This window comes from Hydractinia symbiolongicarpus, chromosome 12 (genome assembly GCF_029227915.1).
Source record: "Hydractinia symbiolongicarpus strain clone_291-10 chromosome 12, HSymV2.1, whole genome shotgun sequence".
In the NCBI taxonomy this organism is placed as follows: Eukaryota; Metazoa; Cnidaria; class Hydrozoa; order Anthoathecata; family Hydractiniidae; genus Hydractinia; species Hydractinia symbiolongicarpus.
The window spans coordinates 23,212,078-23,227,520 of NC_079886.1; the positions used below are offsets into that span (position 1 = coordinate 23,212,078).

Here is a 15,443-nt window from a genome sequence, read left to right on the forward strand (position 1 = left end):
TTATTTGCTTTTGCTAATGTCAGCGTATCGGGAAGTGTTTTTATTGGTTGTCATGGTAAAATAACTCATCGCCCGTTCTTTTTAAAACAACCAAAAAATCAAAACATTACATTTGGTGCTGTTATTATATTTTAGCTGTTTGGCTGACCTTACATTCAAATATGCATCGCAGATGTCCCGATTATGAAGAAAGCATATATAACTTAATACCTAAGACCCCAGAGAAGCCACCCAAGGCGGAAAGGTAACCATTTGTACCATATTTACATAGCTATTGCTACTGCGTCTTTATTTTGTGGGGTATAATTTAAATCTATTTTTTTCAGCTGACTATCTCAATTTAGATAGCGTGCTGTTATACACAGTTAAGGGATCACTTAATTACGATATATTTTTCCTCATTTTAGGTAGCTAACATTAGCTAATAGGTAGCTAAGTAAATGTAAAATATGTATCTAACAGAAAATTTATAATTTAAATAAACGCAGATACGCAGTTTTAAAGAACAAGAATTTTCGAGAACGATATAAAGGCTGCAATACAGCTATGGACTTTTAAAATCAAGAATTTTCAAGCGTCATATAAAGCTGTAACACAGATGCACTTTCAAAGAAAGACAATCTCTGAGCATCATAACAAAGATAGATAGATAGATAGATAGATAGATAGATAGATAGATAGATAGATAGATAGATAGATAGATAGATGTGCATATTTTACATGGCTAGCCTCACAAATATCGAGGGATATACCCTGTCTATTATTTCCAGGAGGGGCCATGGCTTAGATCGAGAGTCCTAGAGTATTTAACACTCATTTTGAGCTACGCAGACCCAATAAGTAGGGCCCACGCTCTACTAGACAACTCCCGGCAACATCCAACGGCCCACACAGTGTGCCATCTCCCCAATTTCCCTCACATGGCTTGGGTTAACCCGGGGCTATGGTAACATTCACTCGCCCATGTTGAATCGCCGTCAAGAGGAATCGAACCCCGGTCTCCCGCACAGAGTACGAAAGCTATAACCACTAATCTACGGCGCCACAAAGCTGCAATGCATATGTGGTGTTTGAGTGTATATGTGCATTGCAGTTTTAAATTTTTCTGTATGTATTCTAAAGTTTAGCCATTTTTGACTGCACAGTCTTATTTTTGCTGAGAGCCGTTGATTAAGGTTGCAGGAAACAACAGTGAGAAATATTCCTTTTGATATCTAACAAGAACAAACAGAACATTGTATAGTCTTGTTTTCTATGATCTTATCATCTTTGCTGTTTAGGCCATATACACTTGTTATTTTAAGAACCACATTTTTTGGAGTTTAGGAGACAAGATTATTGTCAATTAAGGATTAGTTGGTTATAGTACCTAAACACCATATTTTGGTTTAAAATTGTTAAGAGACTTTTTCTACATGCCACAGAATTTCAAAAAATATATTTTTTTCTTCTTATTTTGTGAAACTTTGTTCTGGCAAAAATAGACTATAAACCCATTTGAATACTTATTAACCAGAACCAATAGATTTAATGTACTATTTTAATGTGTCAAAGATTAGAAAATACATGACAATGCAAAGTCAGTGCTCTCAATCATTGCGCATCACATATCATTGTGCATGCGGAAAGAAACAAAAAAGCTCTTATTATCTTAAAGAAGATATGTTTTCTTTGCTCCATAACAAAAGACATTACCTGCAAAATACTTTCAATCAAGGCTTTAAAAAAAGTAAACAATGATATAACACATCGACTATACGCAATAGAAAACATAGTAGTTTGTGATCGCTCTTTTTAATTTTGCTTTCATTGTGATTTGGTCGCCATATTTATTTATTTCCAGGAATTACAAAGTGCTAAATTGCCAATATTACGAGAACAAATAATAAATTTAAAGTTAACCTGCAGTTTTATTTAAATTTAGGTGTGCAATATTTCAAGTCACAATTTATTGCACAAAATTGCCTTTGTGCCAAATTTAAATTGTTTTATACGATTTCAATGCAATCTATTCACTTTAAAAGTCTTTAAAGATATAGGAGGTGTAGTAAAGTTGTCTTGTGTGAAACTATGCCTTCAAATAAAGTAAAATGTAAAATTATTACTTCATGGACCAAGGAATATGTGCAAAGGGCAGTGTTGATGTCTAAATCAACAACTTCATCAGCACATAGGATCACATAAAACTTATGATCTGTTTCCATGACCTACTCAACTAGTTAGCACTTTACGAAAGGGATTTTCATGTTCCTTTAACATTACTATACACTTACACACTACCTCTTATAGTACAATGTGTCTGAATCTTCCCTATGCTTTCATTTGAAAAATGACAGTATTGGATCAGCTTTGGGAAAATTAGGAAATGTATATTTACGGTTGAAGAAGAGGCATGATTAAAAAATTGCAAAACTGCCTTGTGTGAAAATGGATTTACTCCAATTTTATTTTAAATTTTAATTGAGATATATTTATTTGAGATAAATTGAAAAAAATTCTAACAGATAATCCAGAAATAAAAGCTAAAAATATATGGAAAAGGCTTTCACACTGACCCGAAAGTTATTAGGCTAATTAACCAACTAGTATATCAGCACATTGGCTGTCTGCAATGCTGCTGGAAATGTGCTTGATCCTCTAATCAATCTACATGGAAGTGAAAAGACGCATTAAAAACACCTTGTAATCGTCTATAGGAGAAAATGTTAAACGAACGCATAAATACTTTTGGGTTATTGCTTTACAAAGTTCATTTTGTTAAGTTAGTAATAAAAAGGTTTTAAATAACCAATTTGAGATATTACTTTATAATTTACCCAGTTGTTTTGATCCTGTCCCAACCTTTCAAGGCAAATGAAGCCCAACCGAGAACAAGTATCAACAGTGTATGGTTTTTGCATCATTTTTATTGTCTTTGTTACTGTATATTCTTTATTATTTTAAAAGACGTTGTCTGCTATATTTCTTCTTTCGACTGTACCTATGAATTAAATATGATATCTGTTAGTTAAATGTGTCAAATACTGGTGTCAAATACTGGTCTTCCAAAGAAAGCAATTCCAGATTTAGGCGAATACTATGACATGGTGACTTTAATAACCCTTCTCCATGCAACAGAAAACTATAAAAACCATAAAAGAAAAAAGATTGTTTGCCATATTATATTGTGCACAGCGTGGCTGGTCATAAACTCTTGCAAGGTGTGCAACAATTTTTTACAAATGCACCCTGAAATGCTATTTTCGACAAAAAATTATTGTGCGCTATTATTCTCTTGGAAAATAACGTTTGGGTTCTAAGCTATTTTAAATTTAAAGGCGATTTATATCATAAATCATTGCATTTGATTGCGCACTTATAGAAATACATTTTTTATTAAGTATTGCATTGACTTGACAACCCAATTTCCTGCATAAGTAGCATGTCTTGACCAAAACTGGTCGAATTTTTCAAATCATACCAATTAGGTTCAAAACCTGTGAGGGTTGATAATTTCATCACAAAAACATTAATTGGAAGTATTTGAATTGTATTTAAGAAAATCCATTACCTTTCCCTTTTTTAATCTTCCTAATTGGATAATTCAATGTTTAATGAGGTACATACTTGGGATTAACGTATATAAAATATAAACACATTTTTTTAGACACAAATCAAAATTTCAAACAACAGTTAAAGATGAACAAAAATTTAATAAAAAGGAGAACAAAACAATGGTATGTATATAATTTGCAGAAAGAAAATGTCATTTAGAAGTTGTTTTTTTTAGCAAAGCTTTAGGACATGTATAATAAAAAATATACACCAGGTATTTTAGGCATGCCTTTAGGCATGATATGTGGGCCAAGTAATAAATCATAAATCATTAATGTTGCAGGTGGTATTAATCATTATCTTGCATGTATGTATGTTTATGCCTGTGCTATTGCACATATTCTAAATGTTTATTGTTTATGTTTAGGGTCCTGCTAAAGTTCCATTAAATGATCCAGAGAACTTCCTCAAAAAGAGATCGAAACTACCTAATCTTACAGAAAGTGAGTCGTTTACTAATTTGGCACTGTCCGACCAAGTTTTATGTCTAAATGTCTTTGTATTTGCATATCGCAATCTGTCAATATTTGGGAACATTATGTATTGGAAGGTTTTAGTTATTGAAATACAAATTGAACATCTTAAAGTTGGAGAAAATCTGTAAACTAATACAGATAGCTTCCAAGGAATCTTATAGATCATATACAACAAAAAAAAAATCAGCACATATAATTCCTCTAATAAACGTCTCCCTTTAATAAACGTCGCCCTCTATTAAGCGCTACATCTTGAGAAGCAGCACTTATAAGAACAGATTAAACAAGAAATAACAAATAGTTTATACGAGTTTTACAGAGTACATACGATATTTAAAAAGCTAATATATATGTAAATATATACAAAGGCTAAAATTTCGTAATGAGGAAATATATATTCGTACCAATTTTTGTGCAGCGAAAAATCTATTTGCGCATATCATAGCAAAATAGCAATGTAAAAGTAATTCATGCTTGTTAATTTTTGCGAAAGTTTCCCAACGAATAACAAGAAAAATATAGTAAAACTCTGGCTGTTAGACACAGTCATAGATTGATACCTGTTCGGTTTCATAAAAAAAAGCTTTTGCGCTAAATGTTTTGTGCATAATTTTGCGCTAAATTTCCTTTGCCAGCAAACTTTATTATGATTGGCTTACAGCCGTTGTATATATTCTATAAATATTTAGGGAACACACTAGGTAAAAATAATTAAGGAAAAAGAAAGCTGTTGGCTTCCATTTATGTTATTTTCTCGTTTAGTTCGATTGCTCAGATTGTATGCCCAGTAAGAACCTATATCAGTCCTTTAGGTTTTACTTTAGTTTGCAAGACATTTACATTTGCTTTGTCAGGTATCATAGGCTTACTGTGTACGTTAAAAATAATCCTTCATCGAAATATACGAGGACATGAAAACTATGTTCTATTACTGTGCTTTCAGAACAGAAATTCAAATATCCCGATGAAGAGCAAAGAAGACCGGCTGTCCCTAGACATACTGAGAAGCCTTTAATGGGAGTGACGACCAACAAAAACTTCATCACAACGAATGCTGTAGAGAATATACTATCAGTACCAAAGAAACCGGCTGCAAATTTTGCAGATACCAGACGAGGCTCGACACATCCTTTGGAACCGTCAGGATTGACTCCGAAATACATGAAAAAAAAGGATTATGGTCAGACGCCTAATTATTTGGTCAAACGAAAAGAAGAAATCGATGAAATGCAGCAAGCGTACAATGAGTACGTACAAGACTCGTTACGTAAAGGCGCAATGAAATGTTTATTGGAGGCTGAAAGGTGAGCATTTAATGTCGAAGCTGATTGGTTGTATTCTTTTTATAGTTTTCTACCCAAATGTTGATCGTGAAATCTGACTATAAATTCGGGGAATTCGGGATCCTACACTCAAAATGTGAGAAAGCCTGGAAGCTTCTTTGTTAATTCCAATGCCTGGCCAAACTACGACAACTTTGGAACGTGAAAACTTTTCTCTGTCGAAGTTTTAGATAATTAAGTATGAGAAGATGTTTTCCTATTTTAGACAGAACATAATATCTGGTTTAAAATCGAACTGGGAGGAAATTCACCATCAATACCAAGGATTATCTGTCGTTACTGATACCGCACCGAAGAAGAATCGAAAAGAACGGATGGAAGCAGAAATGGACCAACTGGAGAAGGATATCGAACTTTTGGAAAAACATACAAAAATATATATTGCGAACGCATCTTAAACCTAAATTTTCTAATTTTTAAATTTATTTTTCTATATATAAATATTTCTTGATATTATTTTAAGCTGGTATTTCTTTGTTTTTAAAAAAAATCATTTGCAATTACTCTTGTCCTAAGTATATCGCAGGTTTTGGAGGACTATATATTTTTTTCCGTCAAACATTTTTTTTGACTTTAATATGTATATACTTGATCGAATGAAAGAGATTTTAGCTACTAACAAATTACGTAACCGTTTTTTCTTTGATTAGAGAGTACAGTCTGTTTAATTTCCTCTTAGAGAAATATTTTAGTTAGGGCAATTTTCAATTGCAAAGGAAAGGTCAACTATGACAGTCTCAGAGTAGGGAGGGACTAACTTCAACAAATGAGGGAAAAGTTTCAGGAAAAGAAATGCTATTTAAATTTTTCTGCGGGCGTGTATTTTACAGACCAGAAGTAACTATCTAAATTTGACATTTATATTGATGTCAACAATATGTGTTAAATTTTGCAAAATAGGAGTGTAATCATTTAATTAGGGTTAATTAATTTTTGCGTGAGCCGTTGGCGAGAAAGCCGAAAACGAAGTTTAAACTTTTTCTACGAATTTTAAAATTAAAAATTACTGATTTTTGAAGATTTAAAGACCTAATGTCATTGAAAAAGTAGATACAGCTTGCCTACCTGCTGCGTCTGTGTTGCAAAACCTAGCATCTTTGTAACCGTTTGTCAAAAGTAAATGAAAAACTAATAGAGGCAACAGAACATTTCTGGAGAAATATTTTTTGTACATTGTCGGGTCATTGATGACCCATCAAATTCTTTATTGATTTCCGCCGGCGAAGGCGGAATCTTTAATATCGCCTGGGAAGATAGAGATAGAGCCTGGACGCCTAAAACTTATCCAGGCTAAAGCTTAAATCCTCGTTTTGACAGATTTTTTGCTGAGAACGAGGCTAAAATGAGTTTTAAGCCAATAAGAATCCTAACAGTGCAACAAATTGTTTTATTATCCAATGAACATTACTTTATTTTAAAGTTTATAATCGAAAGTTAAAGCTCGTGCAGTGTAGCATAATGAAGATCGTCTTACAATGCGCCACCTTTGATGTTATATAATTACGTCATTTCCTTCTGTACTACAATTTTGTAAGCACGTAGACTAAAGCTATATTCAGCAGAACTAATTAGTTATCAATGAATTTTAATTTAAAGAGGAATTGTTGAGGTTGGATATTTTTGGTGAAAGATAATGTATTATAGCTATAAAATCGTGACAAATATGTCACGATTTTATATTTTTTTTCAGATTATTGCTAATGGCGGAAATCTTTAAGCCGCAGGGCTTCTTGTTTTCTCTATTGATCTTTCGTCTAAGCAAACTTTTCCACGGACCCTGTAACTAGTCTGGGGTAGAATTAACTAGCGTTGTCTGCAGCATCAGTAACGAGAGACCAATTCTCCAAAGTTGGTTTAATGCACATCCTTTAAACCCAAATGTCTCCTTAGCCTAATGGTTCGATACTTCATCCATAGCATGAGAAACAGGTTAACAATTTTCTGGAAAAAAATTAATATGGACGAGTTATTAGCAACGGCATTAAAACATTACCCCTAAACAAGTGGATTTTCCGTGTGTTATGCAACTAATTAAGGATTTTTCCTTATAAAATTAACAGTAAGCCAGGTCCGATATAAGCTTTAAACAGGTATATAGCACGACAAAGAAGACAATCACGACCGTAATCTCAAGACACCACTGTGTTGACGTGCGATCCCTGGAAGTCACTGAACTTCCATCTTTATGCATTTGTAGATTACGCAACGTTTTAAAAATTTAAATAGCTCAAAAACAAATGATATTATATAAAAAAAATCATAGAAAAAATGCTGATTGTGAACCTTCGCATGCAACGTTCGAATGGAAGAAATGGGAGAGAAAAGAAAGAAAGCAGAAAGATAATTTAGTATACAATATTATTGCAGTACAAAAATTTTTTTAATGGCTATATATTTACATTTTTTAGTACTCAGGAATTGACTACGCCCTTTACAAGATAAATTGTGGGTGATTTGGTAGTTTTAAAAATTTCACAAATGGAACTAGGCTAACATACAAAATACTTGGGTTTACTAATATAAAATACATAGTTAATAATATATAAAATATTCCCGCTAGAAAAAAAAGAAATTTTTTTGCTGAAGACAAAATTCAAATATTAGCTAGTTCAGTCAAGCAAGTGCGCTTATCGAAATCAAACTTTCATCACGTTTGTCGAACTTTCAGAATAACATTGTTGCTTTTACAATTCCTATCATTTTTACCCTGTATCTACCCATTTCAGGCGGGGCTGGTTTTGCTTGCTTGTTCAGTGTAACCACTCATTCTCAAATTAAATTCTAGGACATTTCTTTGAGTTTTCTGATTTCGTTCAAGAAGCAATCTGGATAAAAATGGTTCCGACGACTAAAATAATGGATAATAAAAATTCAAAAAAGTTACTTTTCAAGATGTTTTCAGAAGTATATGCCACTCTTACTCCTTAAAACAGTTGATTTGTTTGAGCGTCGTGTTCCTTAGAAAATAAAAGTGTAGAAAAAAAACAATCGTTATGGGAATATCTGTTTGAATTAGAAAGATGTTTGAGTAGATTTGATAGCTAATATAATGTCGTTTTTCGTTATAATGAGCGTATCATTGATCAACAAACCAATGAAAGATCGTATTATAGCTTCGATGTAAATTCGTCTTGCCATTTAAAAACTTTACTACGGTTATGCTCTAGAAAAAAAAAAGACAGTAAGAAAGACAGTATAGACTTTGAGGTGTATTTTCAAACTACGTACGGGGTTCGCGATAACTATAAATTATAATTATCTCTTGCTCTACTTCTAGAATCCTAGTAGCAAGAAATCTTGCTATGATTTGAAACGAACAAAAAAGAAAACAGCAATTTACAACCCACTTTTAACTAATTTTTAGATCTCCGGTTAAATTCTACAAAATCAAACGTTTTTTAAAAGGGAAACTTCAGTAAAAAAAATCATAATTGAAAATCGTTATTTGATGTCATTTTTACATTAGGGTCCAGTCCTAAAGTTGCAGGAGTAAAAAAAGTTTTTTGCTTTCTTATGCCTTTCTCAGTACTTTTAAAAAAAGAAAAGTTCCCTTTCCGCTGCACTTACCAGGTATCGTATATGCTGAATGCGAATATAAACTCTGTCCACCGTCCACTTTTATGATATCACCAGTTATAAACGATGCAGCCGGTGACAGCAAGAAACAGACAAGTCCAGAAATCTAAAAAAACGAAGAATTTCTTTATCTGTTTGTCAATGTAACTCATTTTGTAACTACTTAAGAGGGTTGCCACTGGTATTTCAGGCTACTCCAGGATAGAGAGAGGACGGAAAGGGGGCGACAACTACCTTAATTTCCACCCAGGTTGCTACGGCCTCATATAACTATTGCAAACATTTAACAAAATACAACCGATCGCTAAGACGCATCCTAATTTCCTGATCAGTTCAAATCTTAACCTTTCCTCAGTTGGTAATTTTAATGGACTAACGGGATACTCTGGATAGCATGCATGAAATATACCTCTTCGACGGAGCCAGTTCTTTTAGTTGGAAGTAATTTTGTAACCGAGTCAAATAAATCTGGATGGTCTTTATAGTTAGCTGCCGCTGTCTCTGAATAGATCACTCCCTAGAAGTACCAAAAAATAAGTAGGGTAGTTCCAGTCCTTTTAAACTGATAAAGGTTTTTTGTGTGTCATTTGAATAAAAAAATGATTTTTTCTTATCCCTATATTAATTTGCGAAAGCGCTTTCCACCCTTGTAACTTATTTTTAAAGGAACACTGTAGGAAAGAGCCGTACAGTGCCCTACCGACAGAAAACATCAGTTTGGTGTTAAAACAGACAGTAAAAATAAAATAAATTTTCTGCAATTTAGTCTTTAAAAACTTATAAGACCTTCTAAAGAATGTCCACTTTATTAATTCGTGAAATTAAAAAATTTAAAAAAGTTATTTACAGGAGCAACTGAATTTATTCGGATACCATTAGGTGCCCATTCTAACGCGAGTGTTTTCGTCAGGTTTTGTACTCCAGCACGTGCCGCTCCACTATGTCTGAACCATAAAAAGAAAATATCAATAGGCGTCATAATTTTAGAAAAAGTAAACTCCTGCGAGTTTATCCATACGATAGGTTTTTAAATCAGACTACTAATTAAATGTCATGATAAGATAACGAAATACAGTGATATATAGACAATGTACAATGGTAATATACATTTCTATTTTATTCTCAATTGCACACTAAGTCCAGCATTAATCCAGGTAAGGCCTTATAGCACATAAAAAATGCCAAACATTATGAGATGTTGACCGAGACAGAACACTAACTAGTTCATTTTTGCCACACCTTTGTGTCCAGATATTATTTAAAAAGCCTGTAATGTACAGCTTGTCATTGTTGTGGAAGAACCAATCTTCCCTGTCAACAAAAGATGAGACTTACGCCATGTATGGCATTCCATTAAAATTATTGACCACTATATTAACAATGCTTCCTCCATTCTCTTTCATCCAGGCATGATAAGCTAAAAATAAAAATTTCACATTAAACATTAGCCCATTTTAAATTCAGAATATCCTGGGGTATATACGTCTATTGCTGTTAAGTTATTTGTGTGCTCCTCAAGGTAATTTCTGTAATTTCTAGTTGTTGTTCGGACGTGAAACTTAACAAAATTAGGCCAGGCCTGAAGTAACAATTGAGGTTAAAATTGCTGAAGTTAGCATTTTAACCATTATGTCATGAAATGAAAGGAAAAGAAATGCGAAAAATTGACATCAATTTGTGATTTGTAAAAGATACAACGTGTAACTATAAACACAATGAAAAGTTTTGGAAAAAGGAAAAGAAAAAATGGAAGAAAAGACTCCCTCTTCAATAGAACGCTGAATCAGCATCCCCAGGGTTAAGCCCTGTTTATAAAAGTTAGTAGAAAGATAGCATTAAAAACGAAAATATGAATTTCCTAGCACTTGCTACGATTTCAACTATAGGTACTTTTGTTTCAATAATAGATTTGGATTAACAAAGATATGTGTTTTAAACCAAAATAAATAAAAATGTTGAATTTCTTAGATAAATTTTGGACTTTTGAGTCTTTGACATGTTATTATCAAACGTCATGTGGAAAATTCTGCCTGATATTATTGTTGCTTAGCTTAGAGACAAATCAAGTCGAATTTTATTTTTCAGGGGCCAATTAAAAAAGTTTTACATTTTTAAATATAAGGTATTTGAGACTTTTAGGCAAAAAATTCGCTTCTGCATAAATTAGTTCTCACTTCATCAATTTTAAGGTCTCTATTAAACTTTTTGAAAAACTCTGGTAAGTAACCTTGCATATGCCTGAAAAATAAAATTGGAAGCACCCCAAATTTGTTAAAAGTCTTTATTGAATAGTGTCTCCATCAATACTTCTTCCCTACCTTCTTTTAGACAGTAGTATGTTCCATTTAGATTCGTATCTACAACTGCATTCCAACCCTTTGTCTTCATGCTTGCAAATGGTGAAATAAACTGTCCCCCGCCATTGTTGACCAAACAATCGATTCTACCAAATTGGGAGACTGTTTTATCCATTAAAGATTTCACCTAAAAATGTATGGGCATAAGTAACTGCTGCATTAACTAACACCAAAAAAAATTCTGCAGTTTAAACTATGAAGTTCTGAACTTTTAAAAATTGTACACATCGCTTTTTTACCTATCTACTTATTTTAATCCAATTTTATGTCCATTACTAGTGTGAACATCAACTTCTTGGTGCAACAAGTGTTCAGATTAGCTTACCAAAGGGGAGTTTGGGTAGATGTGTTGAGGATTCAGCCACTGGTGCGAACTAAGCATGAAAACCGGCCCGGGAAGTGTCAATTTTTAGCAGCTATTTTCAAAATTTGTTTCAATACATCTTCAACACTAACATGTAAATTACACTCAGCTGTTACTAAGAAAATGTTTTAAGGAGTGGGGGGTCAAATTACCTACCATGAACAATGTGTGCTATACATGCATTCACAATGCTTGTAAATTCAAAAAACAAGCTGATAGCCAGAAAAACCCTGAAGTACACCCGGTTTAATATAATATTTTTAAGTTTATTAGTTGGGCAGCCAATTGGTCAAAAAATTAAAATGCAGAGTGAAAACTGAAACCCACAATCGTTGCATAAGAGTAAAAACTGAAATGGGTCTTCATATTTATTTAGAAATTGCCAAAGTTTTACTATAGTTATTTTTATCTTTTATAATTATCGTTTTTCTTTTATAATCTCTTGTTTTTTATTTTTTCTTGCGGAGAAGTAAGCTACAAGTAAAAGTGTTGCCCAGCATTAAAACCCTGTGGAGCAATTATTATGAACTGTAAACTGTGCCACATGTTCAGGTATGTCCGTGAAAGTTCAAAAATGAATGTTACCCTGGGCAGCATGCTTAGTACAGATAAACAATGTCAGACATTAATGTAGGTACAATACATTTTCCAAAAAAACTTTATCGCAACTTCGGTTAAACAGAAACACAGGAAACAGCCGTTGTTAACACTTGACTGAGCGCTTAGTACAGGTAAATTTGTTACACATGCATTTATGATTAATAACCTTTTAGAAAAGTTTACAACCCATTGTTATAGCAAAAAATTTAGTAAATATTATTTTGCAGAATAAGTTTCAGCAAATATTAACAAATTAAACACGACCAAGCACTTGTACAGGTGAACTGTGTCACACATGCATATAGGTGTAATAGCCTTTTTCAAAAACAACTTATCACAACTTTAATTTAAATAAAAAGACACAAAACAGCTTGTTGTTAACACCAGGTTGAGCATAATACCATTTTTCAAAAAAACTATCACAATGGTTTAAATAAAAACACACGAAACAGTCCATTGTTACCCTGTCCAACTAACAAAATTTAGTTTCCAGAAGAAGTTTTTATGACAGTAATAAAATGTGTAGTTACCTAACTACAGTTAGCATCCTATTATTTTTGGAATAAGAAATTTGTTGAATCAAGCCAAAAACTGCATTTGGCCACTCACTTTTTAGCCAGAGGTAGCTAAAAAATTAGGTAGATAACAAATCTCAACATAAAAAAGTGATATACCAAACTGAAGAAAAACTTTATACATGGCAGAGAACGTGAGAAATATAAGGGGTGAACCATTTAGGTGATTGGGAAAAGATAAAGTGTGTAAAAGCAATGTAAAACCAACCTGTGGCCTCATGGTTGTGATACTCTGATGAACTTGTATAGCCCTGGCCTAAAATTAAACGCCAGGTTGCACTAACACATGAAACGAATAAGGTTTTCGGATTGGTTAATGAAGTTAAAGTCCAGCACAAAAAGGTTGACATGCCTTATACTCCGGATTAATAGTCCGGATTAATGTTGCGGAGTAATGATCGGGGTGGCTAGGTGGATTTTTTGAAGTGGTGAAGATCATGGTAAAAAGGGACGTGACTTTAAAAAGATGTATAGAAAGGTTGGTAGGACAATGAAAAGCTTATAAAAAAACAAATGCTATGGTTGTTTCAGCATTATTGAGGCATGATAAGAGGGAAGGAGCGATTCACAGCTAAGCTACAATTTTGCGTGACAGACAGACGTATGCAGGTATTATAATATAGATTACTTTTACCAATACTTCATAAGGTTATATAAATTGACAAAAAGTTAAACCTTCAATATTTTTTGCCTTTCCGTACAGAAAAAACATATAACTATTAATTTAATCATGCACAAAATTAAGAGTCAACCCAGCTAGGCTGGTGTGTTAATTCCATCTTGACTTCATTTCGGTAGAAACAACTAAGATCTCTGCAAGCCAGGCTGGCTTGCTTCTCATATAAACAATTGCGTATTTTATAAGGATTTCTGAAACATAGTGAGATCTTGCCTCCATATGAACTTAGAAATACATGAACTATTAGAAAGAATCAGTCAGTGAGTGCTACTATTTTCTGTAACACGTGTTGAAAATAGTGAAGCATAATTCCTTTATTTTGGAGAAAAAAGCATATTTTAAAAGCATGTTACAGTTAAAATCTAAAAATAAAAAGATAATTCTATTGGGAATTCATCAAATTATTGTTTAAAATGAGTACTCCCATAAAACACCCACATGTTTTTCAACATTTTTGGAGTATACAGGTGTTTTAAAAAGAAACTAACCATGTTTTCGTTAACAAAAATCAAAACATGCCCACCTCGTTTATTATTAAACTTTAAATGGAAGCTAGGTATCTTACATTAAAAACAAAGAACAAGATATAGCTGGGACTTATAGGATTTTTTAATTTTTTTGTGAAAATTTTCACCTGACAGATTGACTCACTTTTGCAATTAGAAATGACGCTAACCAAGAAGGGTGGCCTTTATCATGGCAACTAGAGTGTCTTGGCAACTCTTTTGAAGTAGTTAGTTAGAGACTTGCTTGTTGCATGATAGGAGATGTTTTTACCTGGATTGTTGTGTAATTGTATTGCTCACTACTATAGCTATATATGTAATAGATTATATTTTTATGATTTATTCTCATTAATTCATGATTTAATCTAATTTTTTGTTCTTCTTTGTCCTCTCCTATAGACACAGTTTGGCCAGGCCTGCCCTTAATTGTGTTGCCCATGTTACAAGGTTTAACTTTAGTCTGAGAGCCTTTAGACTAACTTATGTGGCTGTCTCTAAAAAGTGTCCTTTGCCAATAGTCTATTCCATCTTATGACACAGTCGTTTAAAAGCATGGGTATTGTTTGTCAATAGTCAGGCCTGTCCCATTCTATGAAACATTTTCTAAAATTGCAAGAGTTCTTTGTGTACAGTTGAGTTTGTCCCATTTGATGACACGGTTTTCAAAAGCGGGAGATTCCTTTGTCAATAGTTGGGCCTGTACCAACTAAGACAAATTGGCATACATTAGTCCAAAGTTGGGCTGGCCCTGACAACAGACGGGCAATCTCAACTGCAAACGCATCGACTCGTCTTTTGATGGGCAGTTCTATCTAAAGTTCTGTCTGTTCCGTCCAAAATTGACTGGTGTCCGTAGTTGGGTCAGAACATGGACACTGCCACTAAAACGAAAAAAACCTGCTGATTCGGCCGTCTTGATATGGCTAAACATCACCATACTATCTATCCACCTTTTTATACCAATATGTAAATTATTCTTTATGTATAGCTACTTACTTCATCCTCTTTTCTAATATTGCACGGTATTGGATAAACCAAATCATTTTTCAATTGCTGGTTGATTTCTGAAGAAGAACTCTGAAGAACTTCATATTTTCTTGATGCAATAATTACTTTACATCCCAGGACAGCTAATTCCTTTGTAATAGCTTTACCAATACCTGTTCCTCCTCCAGTAACAATGGCGACTTTGCCATCAAAAAGTCCAGAACGAAAAATGCTTCCAAAGTTTTTTGCTGATATTGCTGCCATTTTGTGAAGAATTTAAAGTGTCGTTATGAGCACACTTACTAACGATAACTATTTTAAAATAGTTTTTGCATAAAGTAGTCACGTGTGTGGCCAGAGCCAAAAAGTATTTTTCGGAATTTTTG

At 33.3% G+C, this 15,443-nt stretch overlaps 2 protein-coding genes across 2 annotated transcripts; one reads left to right on the forward strand and one right to left on the reverse strand.

The window, feature by feature from the left end:
• The first annotated feature begins 73 nt into the window (after positions 1-73).
• LOC130621803 (enkurin-like) lies at positions 74-6,039 on the forward strand. The gene is made up of 5 exons (XM_057437153.1): positions 74-244; positions 3,647-3,716; positions 3,962-4,037; positions 5,014-5,374; positions 5,619-6,039. Exons 1-5 carry the CDS (start codon positions 162-164, stop codon positions 5,809-5,811), a joined length of 783 nt encoding a protein of 260 aa, XP_057293136.1. The 5' UTR covers positions 74-161; the 3' UTR covers positions 5,812-6,039.
• A 1,715-nt stretch (positions 6,040-7,754) lies between these two features.
• LOC130621801 (peroxisomal trans-2-enoyl-CoA reductase-like) lies at positions 7,755-15,374 on the reverse strand. The gene is made up of 7 exons (XM_057437152.1): positions 15,067-15,374; positions 11,308-11,473; positions 10,325-10,406; positions 9,837-9,933; positions 9,399-9,506; positions 8,981-9,095; positions 7,755-8,576 (listed from the first exon to the last, which is right to left on the reverse strand). The coding sequence occupies exons 1-7, from the start codon at positions 15,319-15,321 to the stop codon at positions 8,521-8,523; spliced, it is 879 nt and encodes a 292-aa protein (XP_057293135.1). The 5' UTR covers positions 15,322-15,374; the 3' UTR covers positions 7,755-8,520.
• Between the last annotated feature and the right edge of the window lie 69 nt (positions 15,375-15,443).